The following is a 24,323-nucleotide window of genomic DNA, read 5'->3' as shown; positions in this document are numbered from 1 at the left end:
AAATGTTTTTACCTAATTATGCTGGTTGCTGCGTATTTCAGATAGGATAATTGGACAAAAATGTAATATAAGTGTACAGAAAAATATTACAAATATTAGTTTTGTTGTTACAATACCAACTAGGAATAACCCAATAACCCAATAACTCATTAAGGCTTTGATAGTCATATTATGCCTTGGCTGAATTTTTTAAATGCGAATCATACTAAAATTTGGATAATACTAAATCACCAGTGTTGAGTAAGGGAACAATTTCGGGGAAATATCGCTAACTACTATTGCTCTCAACACTTATCAGTTATCTGTAGAGATTATTGATGGCTCTATTCTAAAACCACGACGACCACTGTAAACAAAATAAATCTAAGGATTTTTTAAAATCGTGGGCGTTCGGACATGGCCAAATCGACTCGGCTAGTGATCCTAATTAAAAATACACATGAATTCTTTAGAGGATCGGAAACGCTTCCCTATTCAAAAATGCCGTGCGTTGGTATTATAAATTGTGAATTTTTTAAAATATTTAAATTCATAAAAGTCTTTTAATAATCAAATTATACTTCAGTCAAGCACATTTCACGAGGAAATAACCATATAATGTTAGAAGTCTTCGTGACTAATAAATTTGGAAATGAAAACTAACACTCGACTGTCTTAATTTTTTTTGTGGCAAATAATTTTCACGTACGCGTCGTAAATTTGGTGCTACGTTTCGAGTGCCATCCCTAACACATACAACATGCACGCTATATATATAGATATATGCATATATATATATACATATGTATATAATATATGTATATATAATCTGGAATTGGGACATGGGGTTTTTGGGTTTGAGTTTGGGTAAGTGCAACTGGTTTATTTGGCGCTCGACAAAGCGACATCGAAACTTTCGCCAGTCGAAAAAGTTCTGCTACGTATTCAGCTTGCAACAGCAGCTGCTCCTTCTTCTTTTAGCCAAACCCCCTTTGGCTACCGCCCCTGAACGGGGTTCCAATTGGAGCGTCCCTCTGGCTGTGGCAGCTTTAATTGGAGTCCGACTGGGCATTTAATTGGACTGTGATTTGTGGTGCGCATCGCAAACGTATCAATAACATGCTGCAAATGTTTAAAAAGCAAAAACTATACACACGGAAAAAGATACCCGGATGGTAGATAACTAGTTCGAAATGGAGATACTCTCATTTGTGACGACAGAAATGCTCGATAGGTAAGTACTATAGAAAATGCATTATTGCAACCAAACAACTAGAAGAGGCTTCAGCTGTTTTAAAAGTGAACTTGAAACTTATAAGCTAATTCCATAGTTTGGAAATGCTATCTTGCTTGGTACGTTAAGGTCAAGCTGATATTGAGAGATAGTTTTAAATTTATAATCGGTACGGAATATAAACATCTTGCTAATCATTTTCATTAAGATTAAACCCATATGCACCTAAACTATGATATGCAACTCTATCCATTGGCTGAGGGGTATTGAAATAAAGGGCATTACAGGCAAAAATTATGCGGGCGGTTGTCGACATTGGGGAGGACTTGTTTTTGGTCCTTTCCTAGGTTTTTTTTTTAGCTCGCTTTGCGGCTGGACCACACAAACCGCAACGGTAGCTCAACCAGAAGAATCTGCCAACTGCAACTCCAACTCCACACATATTGTGCACACAATACCCATGCGAAGAACTTCCTGCCCATTCCGCTTTTCGGATGGCCAAAGCATTTTGGGGCTGTCGGGATTTCCCGCAAGACGAGGCTAAATTGTGCTGACTTCAAATCGGATGCCAATTAATTCGCTGGCATGCCAGGAAAATTAATAATATTGCGGTGGATTTTCCTGACCCTTGTGGCAGCAGCTTGGACCCCAGAAATCGTGAGTTTTGGACAATTAGAGGATAATACAAACAATTGCGAGAGATTTACACTGGGAAGTTACTTGGGACTTGGGACGGCTTACAAGGCAAAATAAAACTAAATAGATAATGCACTTATATATTTTCAAATTTCAAATTTTTATTGAAATCAACGAGAATCCATAAGTCTGGAACAATTTCAATGATATATTTAAAACATCTTATTATAAAACGAATATTAAATTGGAATGTAAAAGGTATGTTAACATATAGATATTAGGTATTTACGTTTAAATCAATGCAAGTCAAATTAGTTAGATCTCGTTTTTGAGACTATGTCCTTATCAAGCAGGCAGATATCGCATCCCTCGCTCATCAATATTACATTTGAATTAATTGCGTGGCTGTTAACGTTTGTTACCTTCAGCTCCATTTATTTCCCACTTTTCCCAGCTTTCACCCATTTGCTCTGTGTGCTGTGTTTTGATTGAGGGACTTGCGGTGGCTCTTGTGCGCAGAAGGGCCCCCTGAGGGTTAAGGGGCTGCGAGGGGTTAATACAGGTGGGCCTGCGGCACACGCACAGTGCACCTCGCCAAAGATTAAATCATATTTAGCACAATGAGCCAGGAGCCCTGGGATGAATTGAGGCCTGAGATTGTTTCAATATTTGCCAGTCGTTTATTCAGCGCTAATTTAAAACTAACATTATAAATATTGATGGGGTTGGAGCCCCTGCCACGCCCCTTAACCTAATCGCAATGCGAAAGGGAAAGCAAAAAGTGTGGCATGCCCCCTGTGGCCTTTGCAACGCCACTGGGTTCACTGACTGGTTTTAATAAGCATGCACTGAAAGAAATTCAGCCGATGAACACTCTGATTTTTGTTATGAAAAGGTAACGTTTCTCTTACAAAGGATTCATTGCAGGAGGTATTTGTAATCTTAACCGTTTTCTTGAAAATCAACACATTAAATATAATATACTTATGAAAGATAAGGTGGGTAGGCAACACTAGAACTTGATTGTTTTATAACAAGAAGAGATGGACTAGGGAAGTTATCCTGATCCCCCCTTGATATCGCGCCATCGCACCATCAAAATATAACAATTTTTATAACTACTTTAGTGACGAAAAATCATTTTGCCATTCAAAATTAACCTTATAAATTTATTTATTACATACATTTTTTTATAAAAGACGGCATTTTCTATATAATTTGATATTGCGATATTTATGTTTTTGGTGATATTGATAATAGTCCTATTTACTTTAAAACTTTCATCACAAATTTTTCCTACGCCTCAGATCCGACAATCCCTGGATATTTCCATTTCTTGGTGTATATATGTATGTATGTAGTGCGCTTCGTCACTATGTCGAAGTTCAATAGCTGTCATATAGTCGAGAAACTCGACATTTTTGATTAGTTAAACCAGAAATATTTAATTGAAAGATTATCAGCTAAGCAACGGCTATCAAATGGTCGATCCACTTAACATAGCGTTTTTGCTTAGTTTTATATTATTATATATTTTTCTTTTCACCTAGTTTAATCTTTAAAGCTTAAACTTGATTTGCATTCACATGTGTCATCTAATTTCTCGCGGTGTAGTTAAACGTCTTCCCGGCTGGCAAACATTTGCCGTGCGCTTAGTTAACGGCCTGCCACAGGTACGCGTACCGGTTGCCGAACATGGTTGAGTGCCCCTGACGCGGAGCGGCGCGAATTAAGCGCAAACAAACAGGAGGCAGCCACGCCCTCCACACGATCCAGCCACCGAGTACCCACACCCATGGATTTCCCAAAGGCCCATCAAATACACGCGTGCCGAGCGCCTGAAAATCAGAGTTGGCGGCTTTCTAGACGGAAAAGTAGCCAAACTAGAGTAGAGAGTAATGTAATTCCCTTGCCTATCTAAGATTTAGTTCTTAAAATTATTTATAAATTTCATTTGCTTCAATTTCATTTTATAGTCATAACTCATTTGTTTTGCCTCTCCTATTAAGAAAAGTTTAGGGCAATTAAATTTGGCTTTGATTTTATTTCAGCTTTTTAAATGGCCAGAAATAGCCTTGGCAAATTATTCGCTTTTCCGCAGGAAAACATGAGCAGAAGCTGAGGAGCGTTCGTGAGTCCCTCAGCAATTGGTTTGCCGCTTTTGCTATCATTTTCAACAACTGTTACAAAGAATCAAGAGGATTACCCCTATATCTTGGGTTTAGCTAACTGGCACACTCGATGGGAATATTACCCAGCACCTGAAGTTCTGGTAGTTATGTATTGCGTTGCTTGAAACATAAGTTAATTTGACATCGCAGAGCAAGAATTTCTGGATGTTAGCTTAGTTTTCAATTAAAAACTTAATGGCAATTTGAAAGAAAGTATTTTGACGGCTTATCCTGAAAATTCAGGCTGACGAACCCTTAAGAATTTAAGATTCTGAGCATACCCCATGGCGATACCCATTGACCTATTGAAACAGTTGAGGCTTGAAAAGCATGAAGCCATGATTCGTGAGTGGCCAAAGGAGTCCAAACAGCAGCCCAGTTCCTTTTCCTTTTGCCATTTCCCATTTTCGGAGCCCCCCTTTCACTTTTTTCACCCCTGTGCACCATTTTCCTGCGTGGGCGCGAGTTGCGATGATTGATGACAATGTTGGGAGTCGCTTATCCCGGCCTTTCACTTCCCACCCCTAGCAACTGGCCCGCCTCCAGTGCACTGAAAGAAATGACTTGTTGACCCAAACTCATTTTATATTTAATTCAAAGGTTTTCGTTATTTATTTATCTAATTCTTATTAAAAGTCTAATTATACAAAACAGCTTAAATTGCTTCGATTTTAAGAAAATGGGGGTTAGATGGCCCGTTGGGACAACTATAACTTACATTCAGGTCTCCTGATCATCACACCATTTTTTTCCGTGCATTTGAACCATTACGTTTTGGGGCACACCTGCTAAGTTTCGTTATGACTGTTGTTGTTATTCCTTTTACTTTTCTGATTTGTATGGATTTCCGACTTCCCCTCTTTTCGCGTGGGTTTATTTCTTTCTAATGTTTATTTCATTTTGGTTATGCCCCTGTCTTTTTGGTTTCAGATTCGGCGCTAGAAACATATGTAAAATTCATAAAGCAGCGGAGCAACTTTTCCCTTTTCGAGTCAGGGACTTTCCTCTTAATTCTCGCTCCCCCTTTTGAAACGTGGCTTGGGACATCAGGCAAACATTTTGGCCATGGCCAAGGCAAACACAAACGGGAGAAGAAGTGCTTTCTCGGCCGTTCTTTGTCTTTTTTGGGGTTCTTTGTTATATTTAGCAGGCAGTCACTTGTGTGTCCAGCATCCCAGTTGCTCTTTGCTTGCTTTTGTTGCACGCAACGCCACACTTGGAGAAATCACATGAACTGGTCACACTAGTACGTTGATGACTAACGCCCATATTTGGTAATTGCTTACTAATGATAAGGAACTCTGATGAACGGATGCACAGTGTATACATAAGTTTAAAATTAGTACCAGTTATATTCTTTTTTAAACATCTTAGATAAATAATACTTTGAAGTACTCTGTGTCACAGTGAGAATGACACGATACGCGGCTAGAAAAGAGAGAAAGAACCGCGATTGATGGACTTCACTTATGCTGCGTTACAAAATTTCAAGCTGTAGCGGTCAGCATTTTTTCCCACCTTCATAAAAAACGTGGAAATGGAAGGAAGGAAAAGAAGTAACTTCATAAAAATCATACAAGCGTTAGAGTTTAAATTCTGTGTTTTAAAGCAAAACGAACTAACAAAACATTGTTTCTCCATATGATATGATTTGATATGATTGAAGTTACTCGTACTAATGCTTTACAAAATAAAAACAAATAAAAATACTTGCCATTTAATGTATTATGTTTTTTAAATACATAGCTTTAGGCTTATGTTATGAGCTGAAATACAGATATTACCTTTTATTTGTCCGATCTGTACAATTGATTTTGTAACCTTTTTGTGAAAATACGATCAGAACATTCACTTGTTTGCAGGCATAGAATGAATCAAAGAAGTCGTTAATACATTTATACTAAAAATAGTTTTTTAAGTAACTTTGTTTGAATATAAATGCCAGTAATCTTCAACTGCTGTTCTGTGGGTAGGTGTCTAGCTAATGTACTCACACTGCTGCCTAGTGGGAAAATCCCGCCCATTTTCTCGGGAAAAACCCGTGTCCTTGTCGCTGTTATGCACAAATGTTTGTCTTTAAATTAAGCTTCATTTCGGCAACTTTATGCGGCCTGTCCCTGTTTTTCAGTCCCTTCCGCCCAAATTCTACGTGCCTCGCTGCCACTTCATTTTTCGTGGAAAAGCGGGAAAAGTGGGAGAGCCGGGGGCGTGACGGTGGTAGTGGGCGGTTGAAAACGAGAAATTCATTTTTCAAGTTGTAGACCGGCCTGGTCGGATGCTGCTGCACGTTGAGACTTTTACTTGTTAACGGGGTCATAAATCATGCGTGAAAATATCGAACGGAAAACAGATTTTCCTGCTCTGTACCGCCCGTCGCGACCCACTATTCCACCACCAGCCCAGCAACAAACAATGAAGAGCGGCTCTAGCTGATGCAGCGACGCTTTTTGGCCAATACGCAATCCGTGTCCGAGTTTTGAACTTCTCAAAAGACTTCTCGACAAAAAAAAACAAATCCCCACACTCACAAAAAGAGGAATAAATCCATCCTTAAAAAACCATATCCTGAACCCTTTTCGGTATGCGAGCTAATAATCGATTTGTTTGTTTGTTTTTAATTTCTTTAGGAACGAACTTTGACTGCTCACGTAGGACACTAACTCAATGGCAATCCTCGAATCCTTGAGTCCCGAATCCAGAAACCTAAATCCCGATCCCAAACTCTTTTGCTAATGTGCAGCTGCTTCCGCTTTTTGGCCCACTCATCGTTTTTCTATTTGTCATTTCTGATACTTATTATTTTGGAAAGGGTATGCTCCTAATGTGAAATGTCCTTTTTAAAAAAACTTATTCCGGAAACTATTTGCAAGACTCTACAAGACTTGTACAGAAAGAATTGTGGACTCACTTTTTAAGAGGTATTTAAAACCGAATCAGAGTTATCATAAATTCTCAGTGTTTTTTTCTGTTGATTTTGTAGTTTCTTTTTCGAGCGGGCTGCGCTTCCTTTTTTTACAGCATCGCAAAGCTGATTTAATAACGATTTTCTTTTCAATACCTGGGTATAAAAAAATAAGTTCGAAGCCCCCTAAAAACCTGAACCACTCACGTGGTTTTGTGAACTGCGTGGCTTTCAGTCGTTCCTTTGGTCCTGTCCCCACCCCCCCGATCCTTTTGCCTTGTTTTGTTGCTACCTGTGCTGAGTTTTTAATGAAAATCACATCAAATCGATATGCACAGGACGAGACCCTTTAAGCCATCAGCGGAGAACCCATCCCAGCCGGGCCATGTCGCCACAGCGCTAAACTTGAAACGCTCCACAAAACGCAGCTCAGGCCAGAGTCCTTTTGCCGTTTGCCAGAGGCGTTGGCACAGTATGGCACACTAATGCCCTTGTGTGAAACGAATACGATTGTAGTATTTTTCAGTGCTATCTTATAGCTGCGACTGCAATTCAAGAGTGAGTTCTATAATAAGAAGCAGCACCTTTTATATCATTTATGATATATCCGTTTTTTGATATTTATATTTTTGTAAAACTGGGTTATATCAATGCAATTTAATTACTAACTATTGATATTTTCGAAAGATTTTTTGCAATAAAATTCTTCTATCATACGTCTGTTGAAAGTTTGCAGGATTAATTACAAGTCCTATTTAATTTATAAATCTTTTAACAAATATGTAAGTATATTTGTTCACAGAATAATTGCTTTGTTTGTTTTCAGATACATATCTTCAAATGGCATAAATAATTTATTAGATGCATTGTGAGTTTTCTCGCTCGTTTTCGGTCGTGTTTATTTTTCAAGAAAATTAGTTGAATATTAAGGTATTATTTAGAAGGGAAATCACGGTCAATTTTCCAAAACGTTACTTATTTAGCACATTTTACGCCGACACCTCTGAATCCTGGAAATGCTTTCAGACTCTTCAATATGCACCGGTGTATTTTCAACAAAGTGGATTAGAATGGTCCTTATGACCAGGCATGTCCAAGACAGAGGTCCCTACAGGGGAGGACTTTCAGAGGGTTCCCGGAGCGAGAGACAGCAGTTAGATGAATGACCATCGATGACTAGATGGAGCATGGAGCACGGAGCATGGCGCCCGGAGCATGGTGCATGGAGCCACAGTAAACTGCGGTTAAGGTGCAAAGAGTCCCGACAGAAAGAGACATGCCGATATCGGTAGAAAGGGACGGGGTATTAGCCCAATGCATTTCATATTTTTCTGTTGCGATGCTAAAACCACCGCAAAAGCTCAATGGCCAAACGATGGCCCAAAGCAAAATCACAGCCAAAGCCCCCAACCAAATGAACCATCACCTTTTTGGGGTTTGCCAGGATTTTTATGCCGTTCGGTCTGGGAAAAGCCTTTTGCCCATTCGAAAAACTATTTTTCGATATGGTTTTTAATACCTTTCCGAATGGAATTAAGGTCGTCCGGGTATATTTGCTAATTCACAGGCTGTTAAGGGAAGTTTCAGGAACCAAGATATACAAATTAGTGTTTAATCTCAGCTTAATACATATGAGCTAAATGTATTAAATAATTACTAACTAATTACTACTAATTTACTAAATACATAATTAACTAATGCAGCTAAATGGATAAATGGAAATTTGCGAAAAGTTAGTGCATTCAGACTTTAATAACCTTCTAGCTCTCCTGTTGGGAACATTTTCTGTTCTGTTGGTATTTATTTTATATTTGATTTTCGACTCGTGTGTGTCTTCTGTTACTTTTTTTTTGATTTTGGTTTGTTGACGATTTTTTTTGTTTGTTTGTTTGGTTGGCTACGGATTTGGGAGGCAGAACAGCAGCCACTGACAAATTCTAATTGAACTCCGGTGCAATTGGCAGGGAAAAGTTGGGCGAGTATGGGACACATATTGGGGGAGTTGGGGATCTCGTTTGAAAGGCGCTTAGCAGGCCGAGACAAGGCAGAACAAAAATGTTTAGTTACAGTCGAATGACGGTCGCCTTTTACCCTCCCAGGAGTTTTGGCAACTGTCAAAATACAGATGCATGCCAGGGGCGTGCCAAAGGGGGGCTGGGGGACTTTTAAAGGGGGAAAGCAAACAAACACCGCAGACGTGAGACGAACCGATGATGCCGACACACTCGTATGCACACGGGTTAAGCCGCTGGTCATTCGTTGATTGCCACACTATCTCTCTCGTTCCCTCGATCCTTGTGGCAGGCAACCAATTAGGTGACCCTGTATGACACTCGCCCACCTGCCAGCACCTCCCACGCACCTAACCACCCACCGGCCCTTTGAACAGGGGTCATGATGTCAGTGAAAATGCAAACTTTTTCATTCCCCTTATTTGGACGGTATTCTGTTTATGCAGTTCGGCTATGTGGCAATTAAATAGATAAAGAAAACATTCAGAAAATACTGTTGTCAAAAACTATTTATAATTATATCTGAACGATACCAAAGCAACGAGGTAAATTCTTAATAAATAAGTATAAAAAAATCTATTGCACTATTGACTGTACAATTACCGCCTATGTTTCTATACTTAACCAAATTTCCCCTGTTTGATTATGTTCAAGCATTTTGATTAATATTGAACAAAATAATCTAAAATGGTTTTAACCAACACTATATTTATTTATTCATTGTGGCATAGTGTATTTATATTGCACATATTTGGGGTATTAACACTGCACATTGGTAAAAACCTCATTAAATATTAAGATATTTTGAATAATATAAGATTCCTTCAAGTTTAAAGTTTTCCTTCTGAGCGAAAACAATTATTTTACATATTATTACGCAACAATCAGATTAAGCCAGCCCTTCAAAGATAGCGGCTTGCACTTGTTGCAAAGGAATTGTTGTTTTGTAGAATTTATACCAAGAGGGGATTTTTCCATTATTACATTATTGCAATGTAGTAGAATATACATTTAATTTTAAAACATTACTTTATCAAGCAGTATTGCGTTATGCGTAGTCGAATTTCAAAAAAACCAAAATGGGAAATTCAAATTAATATCTATGGCCAAAAAGCAGCATTTCATCCCACTGTGCGCTGCATCCGCATCCTTCAGTTTCTATCTCCGGCTGGCCAGAGTTAAACGCACATTTGCGGTGGCCAGTCGGCTTGCCACTCACTTACACCCACACACAGGCAGCAATGATGATATTGATGCACTTGAACTCCGCTGGGACACTGGCAGAAAACTTGATATTGTTAACATAATTCCAAAACAATATTAATATGAAACAAGGTAATCTCAATATATATATGTAAATTTAGAACTTTAATGCTAAACGGGATAAATTGTAAATAAAATCCACAGCAATAAAGGGTTTTAACTATTATTTGCTCAGTGTCACTGGGCTGCGCTTTGCATGTTGCAGATGGAGTTGCAGCAGCAGCAGCTGCAGTTGTTGCTACGATTGTTGCTGCAGCTGTGCGCCTAATGAGGAGGGGCGGCCATGCGGCACGTAGCATCCATCGGTGGCAACATCGGGCAAATAATCAGCATATGTCCGCCGGAAGTGCACCTGCCCATTAACTGCCCGACTTCCTTGACCCTACGTCACTACCCAGTGCCGAAAAATAAACGAAAAGTCGCACGACTTTGTTGATGGGTACCAGAAATTTAACAAAATAATAGTGGAAATTGCACTTGTGCATATTCATTGAGATGAGGAACAATCGAACTGATGCTGGTTAATAATTGCCTTTTTTAACACTATAAAATACAGTGGTAGTCGTCAGTTCAGTTCTAAAGGCACAGCCCCCAAATTTCAGGTGGCACTTCCCTTGGGCCAAAGTTCACATGTCCTCTGCAAGTGAGTGAAGCGAATCACGGTGAAAAAAAATGGAAACCAAGATGGCACACACACACTGTGTGCGTATGTGTGGGAGTGTGTGTAAATACGTCAACAATTTTGTGCAAAGAAGGATTTCAATTTCCTTTAAGCGGAAGCGCGCTGTCAGTTTCGCATTTTGCGCCACAAATCATCAACTCTATCTGGCCCTCTGTCCCTGGCCATGGACTTTCCACCAGATACCATACCATATAGATTGCAACAACACTGCACTTTCGAGAGGGCCGCCGGGCTGGGCTGGGAGCTGGGGGCGTGGCTGGAGCAACAGCTACACATCATCCATCCATCCATCTAACAATAAGCGTCCAGCAACAGCTACTACTTCAGGCCAAGAAGCGGAGGAACGGAGCGAAGCCATCCATCTAGTCAGCCATCAGTCAGTTCGGGGCAGTTTTGCATCGCAAGTTGGGGCCACACTGCCCGGCGAAATGTGAACTTCTGAGCGCAGCATCTGGATTCTTCGGAGAATGCCAATTGTGCTGAAAGGAAATGGTGTGCACTCTTTTCGGGATATACTATAAGTGGGTCAAAACCAAAAACACGCAAATTCTAAATAAACCAGTGGGGTTAAGGACACACATTGATTCAGTGATTCATCCATAATATTTGGAATGTTGGGAAGCGAGTGTAGTTTTTATGCGTCCAGTATTTGAATATTTCTCAGTGTAGTTCTGTTTGCACTGGCCTTTGTCTAAGGGGGCGGGGCAGGACGGTAGGCGGACCTGGGCCGGGTGAATTTATAGCACAATGTCAACAGTTGCCGCGTAAATATGTAAAATTGTTTGTAAATAGCAATTTCGTTTTTGAGCCCCCCACGCCGTCGATGCCGAAAAGCAAACGATGTGCGTCAATCGATGTGGAGGAGAGCAAACTTAATTTACCTTCAATTATGCGAGAGGTGTTAGATGATGAATTTAGAGGGCATTTTGATTTCTGGTTTCGAGAGTCGAACGGACTTCAATCTCTTCAATTCGAGTGTTTAACTTCAAGGCACAATTAACTATCTTGCTTTTATTAAGGCACATCAATGCATTGTAAGGTAAAGGCGTGGTGGTACAATGGGTCGTATGCGTATTCTTCTGCGCGTTACTCATACGCAGGGGAGCCATAACTTTTTGTGCATCATTGAACAGTGAAATGTGATACTTATTTAATTTGGCATTAAGGATGTGTGGCATTTAGGGCGAGTGGAATGGACACGGCGGGCTGGACCACTCCCTCACTCTCCATTTCCAATTTGCGTTCCAAGATGTCCTCGCGCCCAATGTCGATGTCCATCGGCTGCCAGTGATGGTAGCTTTCGATCCTCAAGTTCAACGGAAAAGTGCTGCACACTGTGGTCAAACTGGAATTTATGTTCAAGTCTTGGTTGTGCAGCGCCTCGCTGCTCATGGTTACATCGCCGAGATCCGTATCCACATCCTGCGCCTGCAACTGTTGCTTGACATCCATTGTGGTCGAACGAATTAAGTTTTACTTGAATTTTTATCAAAAAGTTATGACCAATCGGAGCTAAAAAACAAACTGACTGACAACTAATGCCAATGGGAATGAAAAATGCTATGATTGGGACTCTAGATCGTAACTGATAGCCGACTCCATATAATAAGCATAAGTCAACAATTATTTGGCTCTATCCTCGCCATCGCGAATGCCTTTCTATATGTTAAGCAAGTTTTGAAGTGAATGACGAGTAATTTAACTTTAAGAGCTATAACTTTATTGTTTTAACACCGATTTAGCCAAACCCTCTCCAAGAAGTAGTTTTGCTCCAATCACTTTAAAGTCTTTTACATATTTTCTAGGGAAGGGGATCTAAAGAAGAAATGCCAACTGGATAAAGGGAGACTGCATCACCAAATCGCTTTTGCATGCGGCTGACCATGAAGGAACCGCCTCCAGCTTTCCCTCGACCTCCCCTATTTCCGCCCCCTTATCACCCATCCCCTGTCAACTGCCAAATGCCACGCCCACTGACCAAGCTGCCCCGCCCCCGGGTCAGCAACCTTGATGGCTGGCAGTGCGTTAATTGATTGTTCGGCTGGCCCATCATTATCGGCAGAGGGAAAGTCCTCCCGACTTTGGATCTGGCACATATGCCAGGACGCAGAACGCAGGACGAAGGAACACAGACGGTTAAGGCTGACCACTGGTCATGCCGATGACGCTGATGGACAGCAGTCGGTGGGTTAAGGGAGTGACCAAAAGCAAGGGAAAAGGCCAAAACAAGCAGTGTTGACAAGAAAATTGCTTCGATTTGGGAAAACCAACAGTGGGTATTTGGCCCAAGCCAGATATAGTCAAATATTTGAAAATTGTAAACAGAAAATTTATTTAGATAATCTGTCTATTTATAGATGTGCGGGACATTAAGTTTGAATGTATAATATAAGAGATTGTTAGCTATTAAATTTTGTTAGCTTACAAATTCAAGATATTTCAAATGTGTAATTCAAAATTGGATATAACATGTATTTTAATAATTAGCTAAACCCAAACTAAGCTTCTTTGAACTTAGCCCTGTTTAAAAAGTGCTTTAGATTCAATGAAACAAAAACCTAGAATTGAAATGAATTTATTTTCTTTGGGCTCTGGGAACGCACTTGCATGCCCGCAAATGATTCGATTTTATCGATACTTCGATATCGTTTCGCTTTCCCTGGTGCGACAGAGAGGGCTGCCGGGAGTGACAGGGAGAGATAGATGTGGCAAAAATCGGCATTGATTGTCCGTCCGGTTCATTGCAATCGCTGCAATTTAAGCGGGCAAACTTTTTGGCTCACTTCGCTCCACTTCCTGCGCTCCTTTTCGCCCTTTTTGTTTTTGGCCTACATAGAACACGGATATGAAACGCCGACTCTATCTATTGCCCCATCTCTCTTGCCCTCTACACTTTCGAAAAAAAGAGTGAAATAGTAAGATAGTTTTCTGAGATTTAAGACTTTAGCAAAGAAGACTAGCAAACAATATAATATTTCGATTGTTTTAAAAAAGTTAAGTGCCGCTAATATTCAAATTTATATACCGAAATTTTTCTTACTCCATATTGTTATATTCACACTTATATTTGAAAGGCATACATTGCTTATATTTGTCTTAAGTACATTTTTTTAAAGTGTTTCTATGCCCGTCTCGCTTTAACAGAAGTAGCCATCTCTGTCTCACCGCAGTGGAACTTTTTTAATACGCAACACGAGTGACCCGCTTGCGGACAATTGGAATTGTAACTTTTGATTAAATTCGTTGCAATGGCAACCGGGTGAAAAATCGAAGGGAACGGTTGTGAAGCGGGAACGGGTAAAAAAGGGCGGCATAGGGGTGGACCGGGTAAAAATAGGGGTGCACCGGAAGAAGAACCGGGAACGCTTGTGTTCAAGGCAAGCCAAAGGATAAACTTTTTGCGCTGGTTTTTCAATTGCATTTGATTACCTTGTTGCGTGGGCGGACACTCCGCTTGTTGCTCCCTCTCTCTCTCTCTCTCTCTCTCTCTCTTTTCCTCCGTTCACCTTCATCTCTTTCGTTCGCCTTCGTCCCTCTCTTTCTTTTCAATCTGTAACGCCCACTTTCGGGAGTTGTTTGGACGCCACTTGCGAAATCAATTCGAAAACTATGCGAGCCCACGGTAAATATGCGCCCATCCTTATTATTTCCATATCCATTCCCATTTTTATTATTATGATATTTATGCGTACATCTATCTAGCGCTTAATGTTTGCTCGGCACACTTGCAGAAAACAGGAATTTTATAAAAACAATTTGGTCCGATATGCGATATTATGTGTATATAGTTTGTGCTCTATTCCGCTCTGATCCATGCAAACACACAAATGGACACGGACACAGATGCAAATATTTGCATTGAAAATGTACAAAACACACACAGTCGAGGTCAACAAAATAGTGATACATATACGCATATGCTTGATAAAATAAATAATTGTGCAATAAGAAAAAAAAAACACTTCAGTATCTTACCCTTTAAGTTGATATGCTGCATTTGATAAAATAAAAATGGATTGATATATGATTTTACTCCCATCTCTATACTTACATACATTTTTATCAATGTTTTGACCACCATCGTGGGCACACTCTTAGATGGGATGAAACATTTTGTTTTTGCACTGGCCTCAAGCTAAACAAATATGTTTTTCAATATTACAACAAAAGAAACGAAATAACAATTGCTGATGCGCAATAACAAGCAGTTCCAGAAGGAAAAGGCAAGGGTCAAATAAATACATTTTGCATTTAAGTGCACATTGAAATGATTTAAATCAAAATATAGCGATGACATTTAAATTCAGAATTGTTGCGCACCTATTGTCAGTATATCTGCTGTTTAACATTTTGAGTTACCTTTCTCTTTAAAAAATTTTGTTTAAATCCCCAAAGTGTGCCCATTTTTTTAGGTTTTCCTGCTGCTCAGCTCGGAATTTGGCATTTGTTTTTTGTTCAATTAACATAGGAATTTATGGGGAATTATGGCTTACAAACATAGCCAGTGGCAAAGAGGTGAGAGTGGAAAGGACCATAAGGAGACTTTGATGGACATCTATGGGAGGATAATAAAAATAAACCTCTAACGATTTTTGTTGGATCGAAAATCAAAAATCTAGTAAGACTTTACCTCTGCCCGAAATGTGTGAGGGGTATATTTACTCTGGAGGAGTCTCAACCTCCCCATCAACTCCATTTCATTGTCCCGCCCTCCCGCGCTCCCATCGCTTGTTTCACTTTGTGCTCACTTTTTGCAATTAGGCGAAAAATTCAAATTCAAATCAATAGACAAGGAAAACTTTTGCTGCAGCACGTCGTCACAGCAGAGGGGCATGTGGAATTCATATAGGGCTGCAGGACCAAGAAGGACGCAGACCCGACCAGACCAGACCAGGCCAATTGGCCAATGCCAGCGGCTCCGTACGTGTTCGGCCAAAATAATGCCGGTACACGTCAAAAAACTGGTTTGAATAAATTATGGATCATTGCCGCGCCTTGAAACGTTCACATGACTGTAAGTGAAAGGGTATTGATAATCAATTGCTTCACAGTCCAAAGATTCTTAAGCATTAAGCCGTAATTATTACTAGTAGGATATAAACTTATGTACTTACTCAAAAGCTTAAGTTGCGGTCGTAACTCATTTGGGGTCGTAATAATTCAAAACACACAATAGCGATGATAAGTGATTAAGCCTAAATAAATCTAGTATCGGTTTCGAACTTTTAGGGAACCGATATTCATATACTCTATATACTCTATATGTTGATGTCAATAGCCTTATGTGAGCACTAATGGTTTGTATGTTTAAAGTGTACTGTTCCGTTTAAGGATCCGGGTCCTCGGCCTGCGAATATTTGGGTATGGGCATTCTCCCCAAGGAGCCGCTGCAACAAGCGAAGATGCTGAAAGGACAGCCAGGATCTGGAGCTGATTCCGAGGACTGGGGCTGACGTTGGGGCTAATGTGATTTCGTACGTTCAATTTGTGAATTGCCTGGAACACACGTACAGTGGCGGAGGGCTCGGGGGCTCGAGGGGTTTTTGGGGCTTCAGGGATCGGGGGTCTTGGGACAACGGCATATGCATAACTACGTGGCATGTGCATTTTGCTGGCTTTTCTTTTCTTCTCCCCATCTTTGTTCCTTTTTTTGGCGGCAGCTTGCTCATTGTCGTGCAACAATTTAACATACAACGTGGGGCAAATAATTTGGATATCCGACATTGAAGATACCCAGTAAAGTGCTTCAATAAGCAGAAAGATAACCATAAGCAGTGACTTTGCATCCTGATTCCATAATACATTTTATGCACATATCATGTACATATAGTTATCATAATAACTCGAATTTATTGATCGCTTTTAGGAAAAGTTGTCTTCAGAAAAAGGATGCATTCAAAAAATTTTATCAAAAGAGCTACGCGTTCGCATTGTCTTATGCCTCAAGCTTTTCCAGGGTATCAGGAAGAGCGAACTGTGCGGGAACAATGCTGTCAGCAACATGATTACCTACAGCGAACGAGGGAGAGGCAAGATCCGGGGGCGAAAGAGAGGCCAGATGGATGACTCGGCCTGCAATCTGCAGTTGAATGCAATTCGTGGCGAGGAGTTCAGTTGGAGTTCTCAGCTTCCAGTTCCCAGCTCCGACTCAGGAATCGCAGTCCGATGCCAGCTGGAGTTGGGCTGCATTAAATGTAAGGCAGTGTGCCAGACACACATATTGCTGAAAGAGACGGCAGTATACATAGGCCGAGAAAGAGACAGAAAGATGGCCGGACTGCGGCAGAGACATTTTGCATTAAAATTAAGGCAAATTTATAATGAGCCAAAATTGTCGTTGCGATGCAATCGCCGCAATATATAATATATGGCGCATATAGGATCATACATATATCTGTGTATATATCAGCATATATGAGTGTATGCATATGAAATATATGTGTGCCTGGACGTGACTCCTGACTCATGACTCCTGTCTCCGTATCCTGGCTGGTTTCCTTGTCCTGCTCGCGAGCCCATTATTGGGGTAATTTATAATTTGTTTATTTAAATGATTACAAAGGAAGGGGCCAAGGAGGCCAAGTATGTATGTATGTGCGCACTTGCAACTATAAAAATGAAATGCCCTTTTTATTACTACCAAGAAAATGGTTTATTCTATTATAGATTTCTGTTAAAGGACTTGAATGAAGCTTATGGTTTTATTTCTTATAAGTTAGTTTGACCATCCTTATCGTGTGCATTTCAAGGCTCAATTGAAAATGTGAAACGATATTAAATAGCTCTGATTATTATCAGTTTTTGCTGAATAATTGGTACACAGGAATGTACCTAGCTTAGTGTTATATAATAAATCAAAAGAACGAAAAAATGTTGATGTGGCATGGATTTTGGGAAAAAAATAAAATAAAACTTCGCAGTATACAATAGACTTTAAATTACTTAATATAATTGAATATCTGGTATGCATTTATCTGTTTTCACTGGACAATCGCCATTTTGCAGGAGTGCAAGACATCTGAACTTTAGCAAGCATAAGAATAGCCCCCGTCTTGCGTATAGCGAAAATGACATTCTCGACTAGATAAAAGAAAATGGAAGTTAATGTCTTAGGGGAATGCAAGATTTTACTGGAAAATAAGCACGTGTTTTTTTTAAAGGAATGCAACCATTTGTGGCACCTGGTCATTAGGGAGCATGTGTGTGCGCATCCGACTGACACAACTGAAATTTAAAGTGCAACATCAATCACTGGTGCAAACGGGGACAAGACTTCTTCTTTTCTCGCCTTTTGGCAAGGAGCATTTATGCCTTGGCTAGGCCCAGAATATATATCCTGGCTTCCTGTTGCTCAACACTTCAGATGATCCCCCCGCAGAAGTCCCAACTCGAATTGTAATGACGCAACAATTTAAAGTTTGTCGTTGATGCTGCAAAACTCGGTGCTAATGGCGTCAGCGTCAACGTCTCTCAACTCATCTTTGAGCCCCCTTCTCTGCGCAGCTCCTGTCCCTCTGTCCTCCTCAGGAACCAGGACCCAATCCTGTCGTCCTGATCCTGTCCTGCCATCTTGTTTTTGTTGTTGTTGATGACGGCGATTATTTGCGCCATGAACACATGGAAGCAGCTGCAAAAGGTGGCGTCCTGCATCCTGTAATCCTCCTCCATCGACGTCCCCATTTTTAACCCACACCCCCCAGCTGCATCACAGTTCCAACCTTCGGCCAGGTTGTCCAGGCGGAAAGACACTGCTATACTTTCAAAAGTTCTTTGATATAAATCTCCAATATATTCTTTAACTCAAATAAATGGGATAAATGGGAAATAAAATAAAATACGTGCTTACTTGAAAAGTCTCTATTTCGATTATTTCTCTAAGTTAAATGACGAAATAATCAATGCCACAAGTGCAAAAGCTAAAATTCCGAGGATGAAATGACAAGTTTAGTGTTAATCGCGATAAAAATTAGTTTTAGCAGCAAGTTTCTCTCAGTGGATTAGCGACTCAGTGTGCAGCAATTCAAACTTTAAGCTGTCGACAAGGCAAAGTCGAGCTCTGCAACTGCAGACAGTGCGGGAAAGAGAGAGAGAGAGAGAGAGCGATAGAGGGAGAGGGGAAAGCAGGCTGAAAGAGACAGAAAGAGCCAGACACTTGGCAATACAAATTGAAATACTTCTTCCTCAGCTTCTTCTATATCTATACATATATCTATACCTATCTCCGTCTCATTCGCTGTGAGTTTGACTGTTGCTCTGCAGGATGTATTAATATAAATGAATTATTCGGATGAGGCAGTATACGGTAGCATTCCCCTCCTCTCCCTGATAGATATTATGATGGATACGCCTTAACGATGCTGCCGACGACATTGGCGACAGGATCAGGAGGAGGACGAAGGACGCGGAAGGACGATGCAGCTTGTTTCCAAAAAGTTGGCCACAACTTTATGGCTTTATGGCCACGAAAACCTGACACTCGCAACAGAGTCTGAAAGTCAGCTAAATGAACATGAAGTTTTCACTAGAGTCCTGCGTCAGGATCTAGCAATTGAAATGACAATACGATTAATTAATAAACTAAGGTATATACATCTAACCTATAACAAACGAGATTGATCCCAGTTGGAGTAAGTACAGTTCCAGAATGTCACTCGAAGAACTGCACTAGCTTTTACTTGGTTACAATCCAAGTACAAAACACACGGGCACACATCCTGACCCGGAAATTATCATCATACCGTCATACCGTTCGAATTTCCATTCCCCATGCCATTCAAGTTTTCGGTGTTGCACCCGATTATGGCCATGACCCTGTGGCGGTAGCTGCATTTTGGACAAGTTTGTTTATAGGAATGTACGGCCTCGGGCAACACAACGCACACAGATTCGCACTGAAGTGGCTCAAGGATCTGCGTCCAAGGATCTGCGTCCGTTGTTGCTGTGGTGGAAACTTATTGTCGTCGCATGGCACATTTGGAATGCGCCCGGGGCAAGTTCGCCCGTCCGCTGGCAGCTAATGATATAATGAGCTAATCAATACAATTAATTAGCATTATCTGCATCTTAAACGGAGCAGTGGCAAAAGGCAATCGGCGACGTGGAGTGGAATGGAATTGGAATGCAGTAGAACTGAGCGAGGTGACCCCAAAAGGCCGCAACCGAATCCCAATTTGAATGACTACTTGAACGGCCGAGCTACGGGGAACTTTATACTCATACACTCGGAGAAATGAATCGCAGATACTTCAGGAATCAGAGGTGTTAAAAAGTTTGCTACGGTATCCTGTTTAAGCTTTAAAAGCGTGCTTTTGGGTCTGTGTAGGTCTATGAAGGCATTAACTAACTGCTATTCCAATTACTTTTTTGAGTATTCACCTTTTACTTGTTAGCGAAATCATTCAAAAATGTCGTCCATTACAGCCCCACAGGCTCCATAAGCTTTTAATATAGATAAAGTTCATTTTTCGGCTCGTGTTCCTGCCATATTTTGTTTTGGGTGTACGGGTGGGGTGAGAAGGGGTCACTCGGGGCTCCTTCTGGGGTTGGGTGAAGGTTCCATTCGGTACTCCGGTTCCTGTGGTGCCCGCTGCTGCGTAAAAAGTGGGCTAAATGTCTTTGGCAGTCGGCTGGCAGCACAGCTGGGATCTCCTCCCAATCTCATTCCCATTCCCAAGCCCAAGCCCAATCCGAAACCCAAACCCAAGGCAACTTGAGCGCTGTGAAGCGCTCAACGAAATGGTCCAATTGCCGGGCAAGTGGACCAAAAGTGCCGACGTCGCCTGTTGGATCTGTGTCTACTTTCTGTCTCCCATTTTCCCCTTAACTCGGACCACCGTCCTGCCATTTCCGACTTTATATATTCAGCTACCATATCCGGCTAGTTCACACCTTGGGTTTGGTCCTCTGCTTTAACTTAAGCTCTGGAGGATTTATAGCGAGTACAGCCCCTGTTCATCTACAATATAAGCAGCCGATTAACTCTTCGTTTTTCGGGCAACAAATATGATAAGTTGATTAAATGTAAACCAAACATAAGTTAATTACAATCAGTGTTATCAAGTGGGGTCGGAAGAAATTAGTGCTTTATAGCTAGCTTTGTAAAAAACATTCATTTTGCCAGCTGATGTATTTCAGCATATTTAAACGCTATGTAATTGACACAGGCAACCCATTGAAGTGTAATATTTTTCATATTTTAATAAGCTAAATTTTCATTTGTGCTTCGGTGTTTGAAAGTCATATTGAAAACAACCCGATCAATGGCGAGAATTCCCTAAGCCCCCAAACAATTTACGCACATTTGCCAATTAATTATGGCACGAAATTTGATTTCGTTTTGCAATTAGAATGCAATTCCATTTTTATCAACGGATATGCGAGCCACGATAATTTATGATGGAAAAACAATTAAATTTATTCAACCCAAATGTGCTGTAATGAACGTGGGCAGAGCCAAACGAGCTATATCGATGGATAGTTAGTTGTATATATTATTGATAACAATAACAAATAACTTAAGCAGCTTTTTGCGGTTTCAATTCCGCAATTGGGGCTTTTTGTTAAATGCTTTTTTTTATGTTGTGTATTCGGGAGGAATTGCACAAATATGTAAGCATAATGTAACTACAATGCATGGGAGCGTGGAGCAGAATGCGAGACAATACAAAATGGTTGGGCCAAAAATTCTAAACAAAATTGTGGCCACTAACCGAAATTGCATTTGCTGCACTCCAACATTCTCCATTCTCAATTTTCCACTTTCCACCCATTTTCCGGGTCCGCTTTTATTGTTGCTTGTCATAAATGATGCTGCTAAAGAGTCAAAAATAATCCGCTTTTGTGTGCATATCACAATCAAATGCTAACCACCAAAACGCACAGCGATACACTCCCCCCACAATAAAAATATACGAAATAAAAAAAGGACAAAATAGGAGCTGAAGTAAAAAATCCACACAGTTGGCTTATCTACAACGATAGGTTAGGGATGGCTCTCAAAGGATTCAGAATCCGGTGAAGCTGCATCAAGTGAAATCTACTCATAGACCTGGTAAATCAAGGCAAAGGAATTTCCCAAGGGTTTGAGGTTGGACCATTTGTAAAAGTTTCGTAAGACAGCAAATCAAATAAAGCAGGATAAGTTTAACATTATATTTCTATCTTATAATTTATATACATTTTATGTCTTTAGTTTCCTCAATCTGAGTTTCAAGTTCTATAGTAGCTAAGACGATTTTTGATTATACTTTTATATCCACCTCCACCAAAGCAGATCATTAACAAAAATTGCAACTCTCTGACATATTTTACCAACAATTTCACCCAAAATGGACTTAAGGTGGGGTGGGTGTGGCAGGGGGTCAGGGCAGGGGGTCATGTGCGGAGCATGAGGAAGTTACAAACAACATGGCGCAGCATACCAGCAACAAAAGTTACAACAACAGCAGGCACATCAAACGCTACAAGAACTGGGACGTTCATACACACACGCAAACAAACACAAGTACCAACACACACTCACACATGCATGACCCCGTGGCACCATGGAAATTTGCACCAATATTGTTGCCAAATCCCAATTTTAAAAAAATCGAAAATTAATACAAACTCGAAAACACCTACTTAATGATGCAAATCAAAAACCTCAATAGATGGCGCCACTATAATGATAACCTCTGACCGGCGATTATATTATTGGGCCAATAACTCGTCTTATTTCAAATAATGAACGTAAGTTTATTTTGCCTTCTTCTTTTGTTAAGTTATTTAGGCTATTTTTTTAAATATATTCTTTTTTGATTTTATTTCATTTTTAAATGAGAGAAGTATAATTTAGAATAATTTGAAGGTTTGGTTTCATGTTTGCTTAATCACGTTCATTCCAAAAATTTCAATGTTCAGCCCAGAGTACATGGGTAGGATCTATTCAAATGCCCGCTAGATAGCACTGGACCAGACATCATACACACAAAAATAAAGAATGTTATAATAAAAAATGCTGACACTTAAATTGAGGGAGAATTATTATAGATATTGAAGTGAGCAACTAAACTTCATTTGTTGTTTAAGGCAGCATCCCTCCATTCCTGTATGGTAAAAAAAATATTTTAACATGTAGGATTTTTTCCAAAATTCAATTATAGATTTAAAATCAAACGTATTATTTAAGCATTTGGGAATGCTTAATATTATTTTAAGATATGGGACTAAGTAATTTCTTTCACTGTACCCCAAAGACTAGGCTTAAAATTCGAAGCCTAAGAAAACGCAACAACAGCTAGCAAACAACAACAAAGAGAAGAAGGAGAAGAAATCAACAGTAACACACACTCACCACAATCACACTCACACACATGCCGCCATGCGCATACGTATACACACACACAAATTAAAAATGCAGATTTCTATTGCAACATTCGGAAGTGCTTGAAAAATTGTTGTTGCCACTGCCGCTGCATCAATCCCAGTCATCGTTATTGCCAGCTCCATTCCCCACCGTCCTCGTATACCTCCTCGGTCCATATAGTATATCCCCATAGCTTCCTGCTGTTCCTGCTTCGGTTTGAAAAGCCTCGCAGAGCTCTCACCCTCATTGTTTGCCGCCCCTTTCCATCCCCTTAGTCCATCCTTCTCCGAATCTCCACCTCTTCTGTGCTTCATTCGGTTGTTTTGAATGCTCTGAATAGGGTATCCATAAATTCGTGAATATCCTTTAAGTTAAATATAATACCGGGGGAAAACCTAACATTAAAATGGTCATGACATTTATAAAAGAAAATTGTAGGCACCTCGACGACAAATAGGATTGGTGTTTTAAAGAACAAAAATATGAAGATCATTTATAAAAAAACTATTATTTTTTTTATAGTCAAGAAAAAATATACATCATATATATGAAATATATCGATTAAGCTGTTGCTTTAAAAGTTTACAACACACAATCTTCTAAGAGTGTTAGAAACTTCGTTTACTTTCAAGTCGGGCCTCACTCTTTGTTTTCTCGTTTTTGTGTTCAGCAATAGCATCAAAATTGCAAAGAAAAGCCAGCAAACAGTCAGTAAAATATTGTAGCTGGCAGCTGCGGCGCGAGGGCTCCAAAAGAGGAACAACGCAGAGGACTGGGGCTAGTTTTGTATGAAAAGCGAGCGTAACAAAACAATGAAAACATCGTCGTCATCACAATCATCGCCATGCGGTGTTTTCTTGCCATTTGTTTCCCGAAACTCTTTCACTCACTCCTCTGGCTATCTCTCTCCCTCAGCGTTCCCCTTCTCGCTTCAGCACGCATAAAACCAACAAAATGAAAACGCAACAACAACAATAACGGCTAGAACATCCGAGTGAAACGTGGCCAACAAAAAGTACAAATAACCCACAGAGGAGGCGCTAATCCAGAGTCCTGAGTTTAAGACCAACTTTGAAATATCCTTAAAAACAAAGTAGC

General features: G+C 40.3%; 2 protein-coding genes across 2 annotated transcripts; both read right to left on the bottom strand.

The window, feature by feature from the left end:
• Nucleotides 1-11,875: 11,875 nt before the first annotated feature.
• Nucleotides 11,876-12,423, bottom strand: LOC6726555. The gene has a single exon (XM_002107473.4). It carries the CDS (start codon nucleotides 12,329-12,331, stop codon nucleotides 12,041-12,043), a length of 291 nt encoding a protein of 96 aa, XP_002107509.1. The 5' UTR covers nucleotides 12,332-12,423; the 3' UTR covers nucleotides 11,876-12,040.
• Nucleotides 12,424-18,036: 5,613 nt separating this feature from the next.
• On the bottom strand, nucleotides 18,037-18,729 carry LOC27206405. Its single transcript, XM_039296840.2, is given in 2 exon segments — nucleotides 18,037-18,391; nucleotides 18,394-18,729. Coding segments are annotated over 2 exon segments (267 nt in total). The 5' UTR covers nucleotides 18,560-18,729; the 3' UTR covers nucleotides 18,037-18,290.
• Nucleotides 18,730-24,323: the final 5,594 nt, after the last annotated feature.

Source organism: Drosophila simulans, chromosome X (genome assembly GCF_016746395.2).
Source record: "Drosophila simulans strain w501 chromosome X, Prin_Dsim_3.1, whole genome shotgun sequence".
NCBI classification, from domain to species: Eukaryota; Metazoa; Arthropoda; class Insecta; order Diptera; family Drosophilidae; genus Drosophila; species Drosophila simulans.
The sequence above is the reverse complement of the archived record's forward strand: the minus strand, read 5'-3'. Positions and strand labels throughout refer to the sequence as shown.